The sequence below is a fragment of the Pristiophorus japonicus genome, unplaced genomic scaffold, assembly GCF_044704955.1.
Source record: "Pristiophorus japonicus isolate sPriJap1 unplaced genomic scaffold, sPriJap1.hap1 HAP1_SCAFFOLD_705, whole genome shotgun sequence".
Taxonomy (NCBI): domain Eukaryota; kingdom Metazoa; phylum Chordata; class Chondrichthyes; family Pristiophoridae; genus Pristiophorus; species Pristiophorus japonicus.
The window spans coordinates 110453-126859 of NW_027254619.1; the positions used below are offsets into that span (position 1 = coordinate 110453).

General features: G+C 45.6%; 1 protein-coding gene across 1 annotated transcript in view; it reads right to left on the reverse strand.

The window, feature by feature from the left end:
* Positions 1–3576: 3576 nt before the first annotated feature.
* The window catches only part of LOC139256302 (zinc finger protein 420-like), a 34940-nt gene continuing 22109 nt past the window's right edge, over positions 3577–16407 (reverse strand). The window contains exon 3 of the mRNA XM_070874180.1: positions 3577–4973. Coding sequence (XP_070730281.1) covers positions 3831–4973 — 1143 coding nt within the window. The 3' untranslated portion in view covers positions 3577–3830. The remainder of the gene's footprint in view (positions 4974–16407) is intronic.

Consider the following 16407-nt stretch of genomic DNA (forward strand, 5'->3'; position numbering starts at 1 on the left):
CCTGCTCTTCGTACCGATCCAGTGACCTCAACTGGGAAGTGTGTGGATGTCATTTGAGGACAGGATTTGAGGCTGTGATGCCTATCACAGTGGAAATCCTGCTGGCACTCATTGAGTCACCTGACGGTGAGGCACTAGAGGTTAACTAATGTCTGTGGAATTGCACACAGCCAGATTCAGCATTTTCTGGAGATAAAAAATCTCAGATGCTGAAAGGAATGTTGATTTTAGACAGTGAGGATGGAGGGAGAGTGTCTAGAATAAGGAGGGACAGGAGGGGACAGAATGTTCTGTCGAATCTAGAATTGTCTGTTCTGAATTTCTATCCTGTATTTAAAGTAACAATGTTTGTAACCACCATTTATTTGCAGGGTATTAGAAGGGAAAGATCTGCAGCTGGGAAACTCAATCCAAACATCACGTCAAGATTCGACAGATTCCCGGATTGATCAGGATCACCTTCTCATCAGCCTTTGTAAAAACACCAATCACAGCGGGGAGAAACAGGACACGTTGTGTGTATGTGGATACACCTTCAATCAATCGTTCAGCCTGTGAGACTCGTGCACCCACCTGACTCAACACTGTAAATGTGGGGACAGTGGGAATGGATGGTGTACATGGAAAGTGATTCAGTCGCTCAACTCAGCAACTGACGTTCGAGGAGTTAGATAACAGACTTTCTCCTGTGAATATAAAGCTGGTTTATTGGGCCGTGATGTGTTTACTTATTCATCTTGTTGACTGTAAACCATCGCCAATTATTTGATGTGATCAGTTTTTATGTACATATATTTAAAAATACATTTGCTGAGTGGATTCAAATACAAATTGAAACCAGGTTTGCAGTTGTGATGCTCCAATCACACAGCGAAGGTGAGAGAGATGCTGTGGGGCACACGCTAAGTCCAGTATCTGAAAGTGAGTAACAGACTGGGTTTTGTGTTTAGTGATCCTGGGCGTGTTACCAACACCTTCCCTGGATACCAAGGCTAGGAGAGGCACTCTGGAAGGTATGGGGAACTGGGACTTGTCCCAGAGAGTAACCGAAGATATGAGAACTGAAATAATCTAGAGTTAAAAAGGAGAAAAGGCCCAAAATGGTGCAGTTGGTAACAGAACATAAATCAGTCTCTTATAGTGGAGACATCAAATATTGACACACTTTGTTATTTGAAATATCAAACTATTAAACTCCAGCCGAGTTATAGGGGTTATTAACATCAGCAGAAACAACCCCCAACTGACAGAATGAACACGATTCAGTCAGGATGCGATTAACAGCAATTACAGTAGAATCCAACTCCTGCAGTCACTTGTGAACTCGTTGGTATCTCAGCAGGTGGGATGACCGAGTGAATCCCTTCCCACATATAGAGCAGGTGAATGGCCTCTCCCCGGTGTGACTGCGACGATGCATTTCCAGTTTATAAGGTTGGGTTCAGTTCTGCACCCACTGTGCGCAGATGAGAATAAAATCAATGAGCTGCTTATTTTCTCTGCTGGATACTGGGCCTTCTGTGCTGGCCCAATGGGGTTAGCCCGGACTGGCCCAATAGGGTGATGTAATGACCAGAACTTAGTGAGTACTCCAGCTGTGTCCTAACTAGTGTTTTACACAGTTCGAGCATAACCTCCAGAGGGAGATGGGAGTCTGGAACTTACTGCCTGAAAGAGCAGCAGAGGCAGAAACCCTCATCGCATTTACAAAAGTACTTGAATATGCACTGGCAGTGAGTTAACCTACAGGGCTACGGACCAAGAACTGGAAAGTGGGATTAGGCTGGATAGCTCTTTTTTGGCTGCACAGAGATGATGGGCCGAATGGCCTCGTTCTGTGTTGTAAACTGCTGTGATTCCATGTCACCAATCCCCTCCTGTCTGATATAATGTTGCGAAGCACAGTGGAAGGCCAGAAGATTGGGAAATTTTTAGAAACCAGCAAAGGACGACTAAAAAAATGATAAAGACAGAGAAGATAGCATATGAGAGCAAACTAGCAAGAAATTTAAAAACAGACAGCAAGAGCTTCTACAGGTATATAAAATGGAAACAAGCGGCTAAAGTAAATGTTGGTCCCTTAGAGGATGAGACTGGAGAATTAATAACGGGAAACACGAAAATGGCAGAGATTTTGAACAAATATTTTGTATTGTTCTTCACGTTAGAGGACACTAAAAACATCCCAACAGTTGATAATCAAGGAGTTATTGCGGTGGTGAGGTGTGAGGGGGGACTTAAAACAGTCACTATCACGAGAGATAAAGTACTCAGCAAACAAATGGGACTAAAGGTGGACAAGTCCCCTGGACCTGATAGCATGCATCCTAGGGTCTTAAAAGAAGTGGCTGCAGAGATAGTGGATGCACTGGTTGTAATCTATCAAAATTCCCTGAGTTCTGGAGAAGTCCCAGCGGACTGGAAAACTGCAAATGTAACACCCCTATTCAAGTCAGGAGGGAGGCACAGAGCAGGAAACCATAGACCAGTTAGCCTACCATCTCAGTAGGAAAATACTGGAGTCCAGCATTAAGGAAGTAGTAGCAGGACAATTAGAAAATCATACTGCAGTCAGGCAGTCAGCATGGTTTTATGAAAGGGAAATCATGTTTTGACAAATTTGCTGGAGTTGTTTGAAGATGTAACAAGCAGAGTGGATAAAGGAGAACCAGTTGATGTTGTATATTTGCATTTCCAGAAAACATTTGAGAAGGTGTCACACAAAAGGTTACTGCACAAGGTAAGAGCTCAAGGGGTTGGGGGCAATATATCAGAATGGATAGAGGATTGGCTACCTAACAGAAAACAGAGTCAGCATAAATGGGTCATTTTTCGGTTGGCAAACTGTAACTAGTGGGGTGCCGCAGGGATCAGTGCTGGGGCTTCAACAACTTACAATTTATATTAATGACTTGGATGAAGGGACCGAGTGTAACATAGCCAAATTTTCTGATGATACAAAGATAGGTTGTTGTGAGGAGGACGCAAAGAATCTACAAAGGGATATAGATAGGCTCAATGAGCGGGCAAAAATCTGGCAGATGGACTATAATGTGGTAAAATGTCAGGTTATCCCCTTTGGTAGCAAAAATAAAAAAGCAAATTATTATTTAAATGGATACAATTACAAAATGCTGTCGTACAGAGGGATCGAGGGGTTCTTGTACATGAAACCAAAAGATTAGCATGCAGGTAAAGCAAGTAATCAGAAGGCAAATGGAATGCTGGCCTTTATTTCAAGGGGGATGGAGTATAAAAGTAGGGAAGTCTTGCTACAATTGTACAGGGCGTTGGTAAGACCACACCTGGAGTACTGCGCACAGTTTTGGTCTGGACTTGTCTCCATTCCCGTGCCAAGGGGATTGCTACACCAGACGGGAGGGGCAACATTTGGGGACAAGGATTCCCCAACAATTCCCATTCCCCTTCTTTCTGGTGGATAATGGAGGGGCCACTGTGTGTAATGTGCAAGTCAGTAAGAATTGTCAGCAAGCTCTTTCTAATTGGAGATTTTATTCAGTGGAAACTTTCACACACTATTGTAGATTTTGTACCAAAAATCAACTTAGGATTAAAGTAAAAGTTCATAATTTTATTGCAAACTGAATTTCTGTTGAGAGTCGCTGAATTAAGGGGAAAGATAACACACAGCGTTTCTTAAATGGACACTGCAGCCCCGAGAACACAATCAGCAATATATCCAGAATATTAAAGTCCAGCCCAGTTATAGGGTTATTATCAGCAGAAACAAACCCCAACTGTCAGAATGAACGTGGTTCAGTCGGGATGGGATTAACAGCAGCAATAACAGCAGATTCCAACTCCTGCTGTCACTTGTGAACTCGCTGGTGTGTCAGCAGGGTGGATGACCGAGTGAATCGCTTCCCACACTCAGAGCAGGTGAATGGCCTCTCCCCAGTGTGAACTCGCTGGTGTGTCAGCAGGGTGGATGACCGAGTGAATCCCTTCCCACACTCAGAGCAGGTGAACGGCCTCTCCCCAGTGTGAACTCGCTGGTGTATCAGCAGGTTGGATGACTGATTGAATCCCTTCCCACACTCAGAGCAGGTGAACGGCCTCTCCCCGGTGTGAACTCGCTGGTGTCTCAGCAGGTGGGATGACCGAGTGAATCGCTTCCCACACTCAGAGCAGGTGAATGGCCTCTCCCCAGTGTGAACTCGCTGGTGTGTCAGCAGGGTGGATGACCGAGTGAATCCCTTCCCACACTCAGAGCAGGTGAACGGCCTCTCCCCAGTGTGAACTCGCTGGTGTTTCACCAGGTCGGATGAAGAAGTGAATCCCTTCCCACACTCAGAGCAGGTGAATGGCCTCTCCCTAATGTGAACTCGCTGGTGTATCAGCAGGTTGGATGACTGATTGAATCCCTTCCCACACTCAGAGCAGGTGAACGGCCTCTCCCCAGTGTGAACTCGCTGGTGTCTCAGCAGGTGGGATGACCGAGTGAATCGCTTCCCACACTCAGAGCAGGTGAATGGCCTCTCCCCGGTGTGAACTCGCTGGTGTCTCAGCAGGGTGGATGATGTAGTGAATCCCTTCCCACATTCAGAGCAGGTGAATGGCCTCTCCCCAGTGTGAACTCGTTGGTGAGCTACAAGGTGGGATGACTGAGTGACTCTCTTTCCACACTCAGAGCAGGTGAACGGCCTCTCCCCAGTGTGAACTCGCTGGTGTATCAGCAGGTTGGATGACTGAGTGAATCCCTTCCCACACTCAGAGCAGGTGAATGGCCTCTCCCCAGTGTGAACTCGCTGGTGAGCTACAAGTTTGGATGACCGTGTGAATCCCTGCCCACACACGGAGCAGGTGAATGGCCTCTTCCCAGTGTGAACTCGCTGGTGTCTCAGCAGGTCGGATGACTGAGTGAATCCCTTCCCACACTCAGAGCAGGTGAACGGCCTCTCCCCGGTGTGAACTCGCTGGTGTGTCAGCAGGTCAGATGACTGAGTGAATCCCTTCCTACACACGGGGCAGGTCAACGGCCTCTCCCCAGTGTGATTGCGTCGATGAATTTCCAGCTCTGATGGTGATCTGAATACCTTCCCACAGTCACCACATTTCCACCGTTTCTCCATGGTGCGGGTGTCCTTGTGACTCTCCATGGTTGGACGATGGGTTGAAGCCTCGTCCACGTACAAAACACATTTACCGTTTCTCCGCGCGGTGAATGGTGCTATGTTTTTTCAGGCTGTGTAACTGGTTAAAGCTCTTTCCACAGGCAGTGGAACACTCACTCGGGTGTGTGTGTGTCTCTGTGCCTTTCCAGTCAAGCTGACATTTGAAATCTTTTCCCACAGGCAGAACAGGCAAACATTTCTCCTTCCACTTTCAAAGGCCAATGATATTCAGGTCCTGAAGAATCGATTGACTCCGTCAGATCTTGATGTGATGTTTGGTTTGTGCTTCCTGTCTGAAAATCTCCCCTTCCAATATTCTGTAAAAGGAGATAATAAAACTCATCGCTGTCAGTACAAGACAGAAATTCAGAATAGACAATCTAGGGACCAAGTTTCGACAGGAGTTGCTCCTATTTTTTTGGAACAACGAGTTTTTTTTTGAGTATCCTAGAAATCGCAATTCTCCCCATTTAGTTTGCTCCAGTTTCAGTCGGTTAGTTCAGTTTTTTTTTAGTTCAGTTTCTTTTTGGTTCAGTTTTTTTTTCCAAAAGAGGGCGTTACCAGCCACTTACGCCTGTTTTGGCCATTTAAGTAAGTTTAGACAGCGCAAAGTTACTCCAAACTAACTTAGGCCTGAGTCAATGTCCACTTTGATATGCTCAGAAAAACCTTGCGGACACTTTAGCAATCAGGTGCAGGTAGCCAGAGTTAAGGGGAGAGGGAAGTGAAGTTAGAGGGAAGTTAGAGGATTTTCCAAAGCATTAAACATTTCACTTTTAAAAATAAAGAACCATCATCAATAATAAATGATCAATAAATCAATCAAAAAATAAAAAAAATAAAAAAATCAATAAATAAAAAATTATAAGTTCCTACCTCACCTACTGCAGCACCTATGCGTTGGGGAGCACCGGGAGCCCTCCAGCAGCACACGGCCCACACTCAGCCCTGCCTGCCTGCCTGATTACATTTTCAAGGGGAAGAGCTCGGATGTGCCCCGCCGTCGAGGAGGTGGTCGGGCAGCCCCATCATGGAGGAGGTATTTAGGCAGGTCGGCGAGGAGGCCTTGAGGTAAGAGCAGTGGTGGCGAGGTGAGGCCCAAGGTTGGGCAGCGGCGAGGGGTGGTGAGGCGAGGCGCGAGGTTGGGCAGCGGCGGGAAGAGGGATGGTGAGGCGAGGGATGGTGAGGCGAGGCCCGGGTTTAGGCAGCAGCGAGGCGAGGGGCGGTGAGACAGGCAGGCCACTTGGCCAGGGATAGGGTCACCCGGAGCCACGATGCGCTGGGAGGGCCAGGAACGACTGCGCATGTGCACAGACTCCACTGCGCATGGGCGCAGCTGCCGGCACTTTTTTCGGCGAAGGGCTGTAGCTCCGCCCCCCACTGCTTCTGCTGCACTGCACCCAGTCCAAAGCAGGCCTGATCATCGTGGAGAATCCCGAGGTAAGTATTAGATGCGCTTTTCCTTCTCGAAAGTCGACGGACCTCTCGGAGGTGCGCCATTCTACGGGTCGGTCAAAACTTGGCCCCCGAGTTTCCATGGAACATTCTTTCCTCTCTTGTTCTTACAAAGCTGTAAATCCCTGTCCCACACATTGTCCCTCCTGCTGTGCTGAAGTCCAAAACCATCGCACATTTCTAGACTGTTTCTCCTCCACTCCTAGTTTTCACCAGCAATACTGGCTGGGTTCAGTTCTACACTCACTGGTTCCCCTCCCTCTCCTCCCCTGAAGGTGCTGACTCTGGCTGGGTTCAGTTCTACACTCACCAGTTTCTCTCCAGTAGTGACCTATGTGCCCAATCTCCCTGTGTGAACCTCAACAGTGAGTGTCGACAGGCTATTCCACTGTCCTCACCTGAGGCCTCACACGTGCATTTTCCAGCAGGGTCACTGGACCCTCCTCCCAATTACTCAGTTTCTAAACGATAAGCGGATAAGGGGTTATGAGGAGTGGGCAGAGAACATAAGAACATAAGAAATAGGAACAGGAGTAGGCCATATGGCCCCACGAGCCTACTCTGCCATTCAATAAGATCATGGCTGATTCGAGCATGGACTCAGCTCTACTTACCCGCCCGCTCCCCATAACCCCTTATCGGTTAAGATACTGTCTATTTCTGTCTTAAATTTATTCAATGGCCCGGCTTCCATAGCTCTCTGAGGCAGCAAATTCCACAGATTTACAACCCTCTGAGAGAAGAAATTTCTCGTCAGTTTTAAATGGGCGGCCCCTTATTCTAAGATTATGCCCTCTAGTTCTAGTCTCCCCCATCAGTAGAAACATCCTCTCTGCATTCACCTTGTCAAGCCCCCTCATAAATCTTATATGTTTCGATAAGGTCACCTCTCATTCTTCTGAATTCCAATGAGTAGAGGCCCAACCTACTCAACCTTTCCTCATAAGTCAACCCCCTCATCCCCGGAATCAACCTTGTGAACCTTCTCTGAACTGCCCCCAAAGCAAGTATATCCTTTCGTAAAATTGGAAATCAAAACTGCACGCAGTATTCTAGGTGTGGCCTCATCAATACCTTATATAGCTGTAGCAAGACTTCCCAGCTTTTATACTCCATCCCCTTTGCAATAAAGGCCAAGATACCATTGGTCTTCCTGATCACTTGCTGTATCTGCATTTCATGCACAAGTACCCCCAGGTCCTGCTGTACTGCGGCACTTTGCAATCTTTCTCCATTTAAATAATAACTTGCTCTTTCATTTTTTTCTGCCAAAGTGCATGACCTCACACTTTCCACATTATACTCCAGCTGCCAAATTTTCGCTCACGCACTTAGCCTGTCTATGTCGTTTTGCAGATTTTGTGTGTCCTCCTCACACATTGCTTTTCCTCTCATCTTTGTATCATCAGCAAATTTCGCTACGTTACAATCAGTCCCTTCTTCCAAGTTATTAGTATAGATTGTAAATAGTTGGGGTCCCAATACTGATCCCTGCGGCACCCCTCTAGTTACTAGTTGCCAACCCAAGAACGAACCATTTATCTCGACTCTCTGTTTTCTGTTAGTTAACCAATCGTCTATCCATGCGAATATATTGCTCCCAACCTCCTCAATATTTCCCCATAAGTTCACACACTCATCTCTGAAATCAACCTCGTGAACCTTCTCTGAACTGCTGCCTCTCTCCTCCCCTTAAGATGCTAACTTTGGCTGGGTTCAGTTCTGCACTCACTGGTTCCCCTCCCTCCCCTGAAGGGGCTGACTCTGGCTGGGTTCAGTTCTGCACTCACTGGTTCCCCTCCCCTCCCCTGAAGATGCTGACTCTGGCTGGTTTTAGTTCTGCACTCACTGGTTAACATAAGAAATAGGAGCAGAAGTAGGCCATACGGCCCCTCGAGCCTGCTCCGCCATTTAATACGATTATTCGTGATCTGATCATGGACTCAGGTCCACTTCCCCGCCCGATCCCCATAACCCTTATCGTTTAAGAAACTGACTATTTCTGTCTTAAATTGATACAAATGTCCCAGCTTCCACAGCTCTCTGAGGCAGCAAATTCCACAGATTTACAACCCTCAGAGAAGAAATTTCTCTTCATCTCAATTTTAAATGGGCGGCCCCTTATTCTAAGATTATGCTGGGTTCAGTTCTACATTCACTGGTTCGCCTCTCTCTCTTCCCTGAAGGTGCTGACTCTGGCTGGGTTCAGTTTGAGACTCACTGGTTCCCCTCCCCTGAAGGTGCTGACTCTGGCTGAGTTCAGTTGTATACTCGCATGTTCCCCTCCCTCCCATCCGCCCCTTCCCTTAAGGCGCTAACTCTGGCTGTGTTCAATTCCACAGTCACTGTTTCCCCTTCCTCCCCTCTCCAGCAGGCAGAGTTTAGGGAGCTAGCAGGGAGATTAAAAAGCAGGATCTCAAAAGGTAGTAATCTCCGCATTATTCCCGGTGCCACGAGCTAGCGAGTACAGAAATAGGAGGATAGAGCAGATGAATGCGTGACTGGAGAGATGGTGCAAGAGGGAAGGCTTTAGCTTCCTGACACATTGGGACCACTTCTGGGGGAGGTGGGACCTGTACAAACCGAATGGGTTGCACCTCAACAGAGCCGGGACCAATATCCTTGTGGGAGGGTGGGGGGGTTTGCTAGTGTTGTTGGGGAGGGTTTAAACTAGCTTGGCAGGAAGATGGGAACCTGACAATAGATTCAGCAGGGAGGGGAGCAAAGCTGGAATTAGAAAGCAAAAATAAAGAAAGTGAGTTTGAAGGAGAGAGGAAACAAGCAGGAAAAAAGGGTAAAAAAACAAACTTAAAGGCACTTTGTCTAAATGCACGTAGCATTTGTAACAAAATAGATATGTTGACGGAACAAATTGAGACAAATGGGTATGATCTGATAGCCATTACAGAGACGTGGTTAAAAGGTGACCAGGACTGGGAATTAAATATTCAGGGGTACTTGACAATCCGGAAGGACAGACAGAAGGAAAAGGAGGTGGGGTAGCTCTATTGATAAAGGATGGAATCACTGCAATAGTAAGAAACGATATTGTCTCAAATGATAAGGATGTTGAAACAGTTTGGGTGGAGATAAGGAACAATAAGGGGAAAAAGTCACTGGTGGGCATAGTCTATAGGCCCCCGAACAGTAGCATCTCTGTTGGTCGGAGCGTAAACCAGGAAATAGTGGGGGCTTGTAAAAAGGGAACAACAATAAACATGGGTGATTTTAATCTCCATATTGATTAGATAAATCAAATTGGTCAGGGCAGCCTTGAGGAGGAGTTCATGGAGTGCATAAGGGACAGGTTCCTTGAGCAGTATGTAATGGAACCAACCAGGGGGCAGGCTATCTTAGATCTGGTCCTGTGTAATGAGACAGGATTAATAAACAATCTCCTAATAAAGGATCTCCTCGGAATGAGTGATCAGAGCATGACTGAATTTCAAATTCAGATGCAGGGTGAGAAAGTTGGATCTCTAACCAGCGTACTAAGCTTAAATAAAGGAGACTATGAAGGTATGAGGGCAGAGTTGGGTAACTTGGACTGGGAAAATAGATTAAAGTGCAGGATGGTTGATGAACAATGGTGTACATTTAAGGAGATATTTCACAACTCTCAAGAAAAATCTATTCCAGTGAGGAGGAAAAGGTGCAAGAGAAAATAGAGCCATCCATGGCTAACTAAAGAAATAAAGGCCGTTATCCATTAAAAACAAGGGCATACAAAGTGACCAAATCTAGTGGGACAACAGAAAACTGGGAAGCTTTTAAAAACCAGCAAAGAATAACTAAAAAATGAGTAAGAAAGGGAAGATAGACTGTGAAAGTAAACTAGCACAAAATATAAAAACAGATAGCAAGAGTTTCTATAGGTATATAAAAAGGAAAAGAATGGCTAAAGTAATTGTTGGTCCTTTAGAGGACGAGACCGGGGAATTAGTAACGGGGAACAGGGAGATGGCAGAAACTCTGAACAAATATTTTGTATCCGTCTTTACGGTAGAGGACACTAATATTCCAACAGTGAATAGTCAAGGGGATACAGGGGGGGAGGAACTTAACACAATCACTAAGGAGGTGGTACTCAGTAAGATAATGGGATTAAAGGCAGATAAAACCCCTGGACTTGATGGCTTGTATCCTAGGGTCTTAAGAGAAGTAGCAGCAGGGATTGTGGATGCATTGGTTGTAATTTACCAAAATTCCCTGGATTCTGGGGAGGTCCCAGCAGATTGGAAAACTGCAAATGTAATGCCACTATTTCAAAAAGGAGGCAGACAAAAAGCAGGAAACTATAGACCAGTTAGCCTAACATCTGTGATTGGGAAAATGTTGGATCCATTATTAAGGAAGCAGTAGCAGGACATTTGCAAAAGCAAAATTCAGTCATGCAGAGTCAGCATAGATTTATGAAGGGGAAGTCATGTTTGACAAATTTGCTGGAATTCTTTGGGGATGTAATGAACCGGGTGAATAAGGAGGAACCAGTGGATGTGGTGTATTTGGACTTCCACAAGGCATTTGACAAGGTGCCACATAAAAGGTTACTGCACAAGATAAAAGTCCACGGGGATGGGGGTAATATATTAGCATGGATAGAGGATTGGCTAACTAACAGAGAACAGAGAATCAGGATAAATGGTTCATTCTCTGGATGGCAACCAGTAACTAGTGGGGTGCCACAGGGATCAGTGCTGGGACCCCAATTATTTACATTCTATATTAACGACTTGGAAGAAGGGACTGAGTGTAATGTAGCCAAGTTTGCCGACGATACAAAGATGGGAGGACAAGTAAAATCTGCAAAAGGACACAGACAGGCTCAGTGAGTAGGCAAAAATTTGGCAGATGGAGTATAATGTTAGAAAGTGTGAGGTCATGTACTTTGGCAGAAAAAAAATCAAAGAGCAAGTTATTATTTAAATGGAGACAGATTGCAAAGTGCCGCAGTACAGTGGGACCTGGGGGTACTTGTGCATGAAACACAAAAGGATAGTATGCAGGTACAGCAAGTGATCAGGAAGGCCAATGGAATGGAGTATAAAAGCAGGGAAGTCTTGCTACAGTTGTACAACGTATTGGTGAGGCCACACCTGGAATACTGCGTGCAGTTTTGGTTTCCATATTTATGAAAGGATATACTTGCTTTGGAGACAGTTCACAGAAGGTTCACTAGGTTGATTCCATGGATGAGGGAGTAAGGTTGAGTAGGTTGGGCCTCTACTCATTGGAATTCAAAAGAATGAGAGGAGATCTAATCAAAATGTATTAGATATAAGGGGGCTTGTAAAGGTGGATGCAGAGAGGATGTTTCCACTGATGGGGGAGACTAGAATTGGAAGGCATGATCTTAGAATAAGAGGCCGTCAATTTAAAAGAGATGAGGAGAAATTTCTACTATCAGACGGTTGTAAATCTGTGGAATTCACTGCCTCGGAGAGCTGTAGAAGCTGGGACATTGAATAAATTTAAGACAGAAATAGACAGTTTCTTAAACGATAAGGGGGGATAAGAGGTTATGGGAATCGGGCAGGGAAGTGGAGCTGAGTCCAAGATCAGATCAGCCATGATCTTATTGAATGGCGGAGCAGGCTCAAGCAGCTGTATGGCCTACTCCTGCTCCTATTTCTTATGTTCTTATAAGGTGCTGACTCTGTCTGGGTTCAGTTCCACACTCACTGGTTCCCCTCCCCTGAAGGTGCTGACTCTGGCTGGGTTCAGTTCCAGACACTGACATCATTCACTTTGTTCCTGCACCAACATGGCCGCGCATGCGCTTTGCTACTCACTGAATATAGATGGCAGACCGTTGAACCTGACTTCCTACACCAAAATGTCCGTCGTTAGCCTGGGCCTGTGACGGGTAGAAAGCTCCGAAGCTGCAACCGCCGATATTCCGGTTATTATTTCGGGCTTGCGGCGGTCACCGGTTGTTTATGAAGCCTCGCCGGCTCCCCGCTGGTTCATTACTCCGCTCAGCACCGATGAAAAGGACACTTCTGAGGAGCCTGCCCAAAACGTACTGCCTCCGCCATTAACCGCACCGTACATGCTCCAAAGCCCCACCCCCCACCCCAGGACCCGCGCCTGCGCACTGAGCTCCTGTAGTCTGGGGGCGGCACATTTTTCCCCGCGGGACATGCTGGGTCCATAAGACCATGAAAACTGGGAGTCGGAATGGGCCACCCGGACCCCCGGGTCTGCTCCCCATTCAATAAGATCATAGCTGATCTGATCATAGAGTCAACTCCACATCCCTGCCCGCTCCCCAGAGCTCTTTACTCACTTATCGCTCAAAAGTTTGTCCATCTCCGCCTTTAATATATTCAATGAACCAGCCTCCACTGCTCTCTAGGGCAGAGAATTCCACAGATTTACAACCCTCTGAGAAAAGAAATTCCTCCTCATCTCAGTTTTAAATGGGCTGAGGAGAAAGGCTGCATTTGTGAATAGAACAGGATTTACTGTGATTGCATTGGACACTGAAACATGTTCATTCTGGCAGCTCTTGTTCATTTCTGATGATCTTAATAACCCTTATACCTGAGCTGGAAATTGATACCTTGTATCAATGTTGAATAAATTATCTGTGTTTCAAACACAGTGTTTCGAATATTTGATTGCTCCGTGATCACAGGAGACCAATTGATGTTTCATTTTAGTGCTTTTTCTTAATCTAACTTATATCACTTCTTACCGAGTTTGCCTTCTATCATATAAATCCCAATCTTGTTCTGTGTGAGGTCCTACAAGACGAATTTATGGAGCTAGGAGCTAAATTATAAAGTAGGACCTCAAAGGTAGTAATCTCAGGATTGCTACCAATGCCACGTGCTGGTCAGAGTCGGAATCACAGGATAGCTCAGAGGAATATGTGACTTGAGGAGTGGTGCAGAAGAGAGGGATTCAAATTCCTGGAATATTGGAACCGGTTCTGGGGGAGGTGGGACCAGTACAATTGATCTCCACCTGGGAAGGACCAGAACCAATGTCCTCGGGGGAGTGTTTGCTAGTTCTGTTGGGGAGGGGTTAGACTAATATGGTTGGGGGATGGGAACCTATGCAGGGAGACAGAGGGAAGTAGAATGCGGGCAGAAGCAAATCCATTGTAAATGTCAACAATTGTATTTAAGTGCTGTTCAGAGGGCAGTGTCATTAATTTAGAATTTTTTTTACATCAACAACAATACCAGGAATCAGAGAGTGTAGATGAATGGAGTAGGATTCAAGAGCAGAAAGAAGAAAAGTAAAAGTGGAGGGCAGAGAAACCCAAGACAAAAAGCAAAAAGGGCCACATTACAGCAAAATTCTTAAGGGGCAAAGTGTGTTGGAAAGACAAGCCTGAAGGCTCTGTGCCTCAATGCGAGGAGTATTCATAATAAAGTGGACGAATTAACTGCACAGATAGCTGTTAACAGATATGATGTAATTGGCATCACGGAGACATGGCTCCAGGGTGACCAAGGCTGGGAACTCAATATTCAGGGGTATTCAACATTCAGGAAGGATAGATAGAATGGAAAAGAAGGTGGGGTGGCGTTGCTGGTTAAAGAGGAAATTAACGCAATAGTAAGGAAGGACATTAGCTTGGATGATGTGGAATCAGTATGGGTGGAGCTACAGAATACAAAAGGGCAGAAAACGCTAGTGGGAGTCATGTACACACCACCAAACAGTAGTAGTGAGGTTGGGGGCAGCATCAAATAAGAAATTAGGGATGCGTGCAATAAAGGTACAGCAGTTATCATGGGCGACTTTAATCTGCATATTGATTGGGCTAACCAACCCGGTAGCAATGCAGTGGAGGCGGATTTCCTGAAGTCTTTTACGGATGGTTCTCTAGACCAATATGCCGAGGAACCAACTAGAGGGTTGGCCATCCTAGGCTGGTTGATGTGTAATAAGAAAGGACTAATTAGCATTCTTGTTTGCGAGGCCCCTTAGGAAAGAGTGACCATAATATGGTAGAATTCTTTATTAAGATGGAGAGTGACACTGTTAATGCAGAGACTAGGGTCCTGAATTTAGGAAAGGTAACTTCGATGGTATGAGACATGAATTGGCTAGAATAGACTGGTGAATGATACTTAAAGGGTTGTCGGTGGCTTGGCAATGGCAAACATTTAAAGATCACATGATGAACTTCAACAATTGTACATCGCTGTCTGGAGTAAAAATAAAACGGGGAAGGTGGCTCAACTGTGGCTAACAAGGGAAATTAAATAGAGTGTTCAATACAAGGAGGAGGCATATCAACTGGTCAGATAAAGCAGCAAATCTGAGGACTGAGAGAATTTTATAATTCAGCAGAGGAGGACAAATGGTTTAATTTGGAGGCGGAAAATAGAGTTTGAGAGGAAGCTTGCTGGGAACATAAAAACTGTCTGCAAAAGATTCTATAGATATGTGAAGAGAAAAAGATTAGTGAAGACAAACGTAGGTCCCTTGCAGTCAGATTCAGGTGAAATTATAATGGGGAACAAAGAAATGGCGGACCAGTTGAACAAATACTTTGGTTCTGTCTTCATGAAGAAAGACACCAATAACCTTCCGGAAATACTAGCGGACCGAGGGTCTAGTGAGAAGGAGGAGCTGAAGAAAATCCTTATTAGACGGGCAATTGTGTGAGGGAAATTGATGGGATTGAAGGCAGATAAATCCCCAGGGCCTGATAGTCTGCATCCCAGAGTACTTAAGGAAGTGGCCCTAGAAATAGTGGATGTATTGGTTATCATTTTCCAACCGTCTATCAACTCTGGATAAGTTCCTATGGGCTGGAGGGTTGCTAATGTAACACCACTTTTTAAAAAAGGCGGGAGAGAGAAAACGGGTAATTATAGACCAGTTAGCCTGACATCAGTAGTGGGAAAAATGTTGGAATTCATTATTAAAGATGGCATAACAGCGCATTTGGAAAGCAGTGAAAGGGTCAGTTCAAGTCAGCATGGATTTATGAAAGGGAAATCATGCTTGACAAATCCTCTAGAATTTTTTGAGGATGTAACTAGTAAAGTGGACAAGGGAGAACCAGTGGATGTGGTGTATTTGGACTTTCAAAAGTCTTTTGACAAGGTCCCACATAAGAGATTGGTGCGCAAAATCAAAACACCTGGTATTGGGGGTAATGTACTGACATGGATAGAGAAATGGTTGGCAGACAGGAAGGAGAGAGTTGGGATAAAGGACTCCTTTTCAGAATGGCAGGCAGTCACTAGTGGGATGCCGCAGGACTCAATGCTGGGATGCCAGCTATTTACAAGATAAATTAATGATTTAGATGAAGGAATTGAGTGTCATATCTCCAAGTTTGCAGATGACATTAAGCTAAGTGGCGGTGTGAGCTGTGAGGAGGACGCTAAGAGGCTGCAGGGCTACTTGGACAGGTTAGGTGAGTGGGCAAACTCATGCCAGATGCAGTATAATGTGGATAAATGTGAGCGAATCCACTTTGGTGGAAAAAGCATGAAGGCTGGGCCTTTATTCACTGGAGTTTAGAAGGATGAGAGGGGATCTCATGGAAACATAAAATTCTGACGGAACTGGACAGGTTAGATGGAGGAAGAATGTTCGCAATGCTGGGGAAGTCCGGAACCAGGGGACCTTATCTAAGGATAAAGGGTAAGCCATTTAGAACTGAGATAAGGAGAAACTTCTTCACTCAGAGTTGTTAACTTGTGGAATTCCCTACCGCAGTGAGTTGTTGATGCCAGTTCATTGGATATATTCAAGAGGGAGTTAGATATGGCCCTTATGGCTGAAGGGATCAAGCGGTATGGAGAGAACGCAGGAAAGAGGTACTGAGGGAATGATCAGC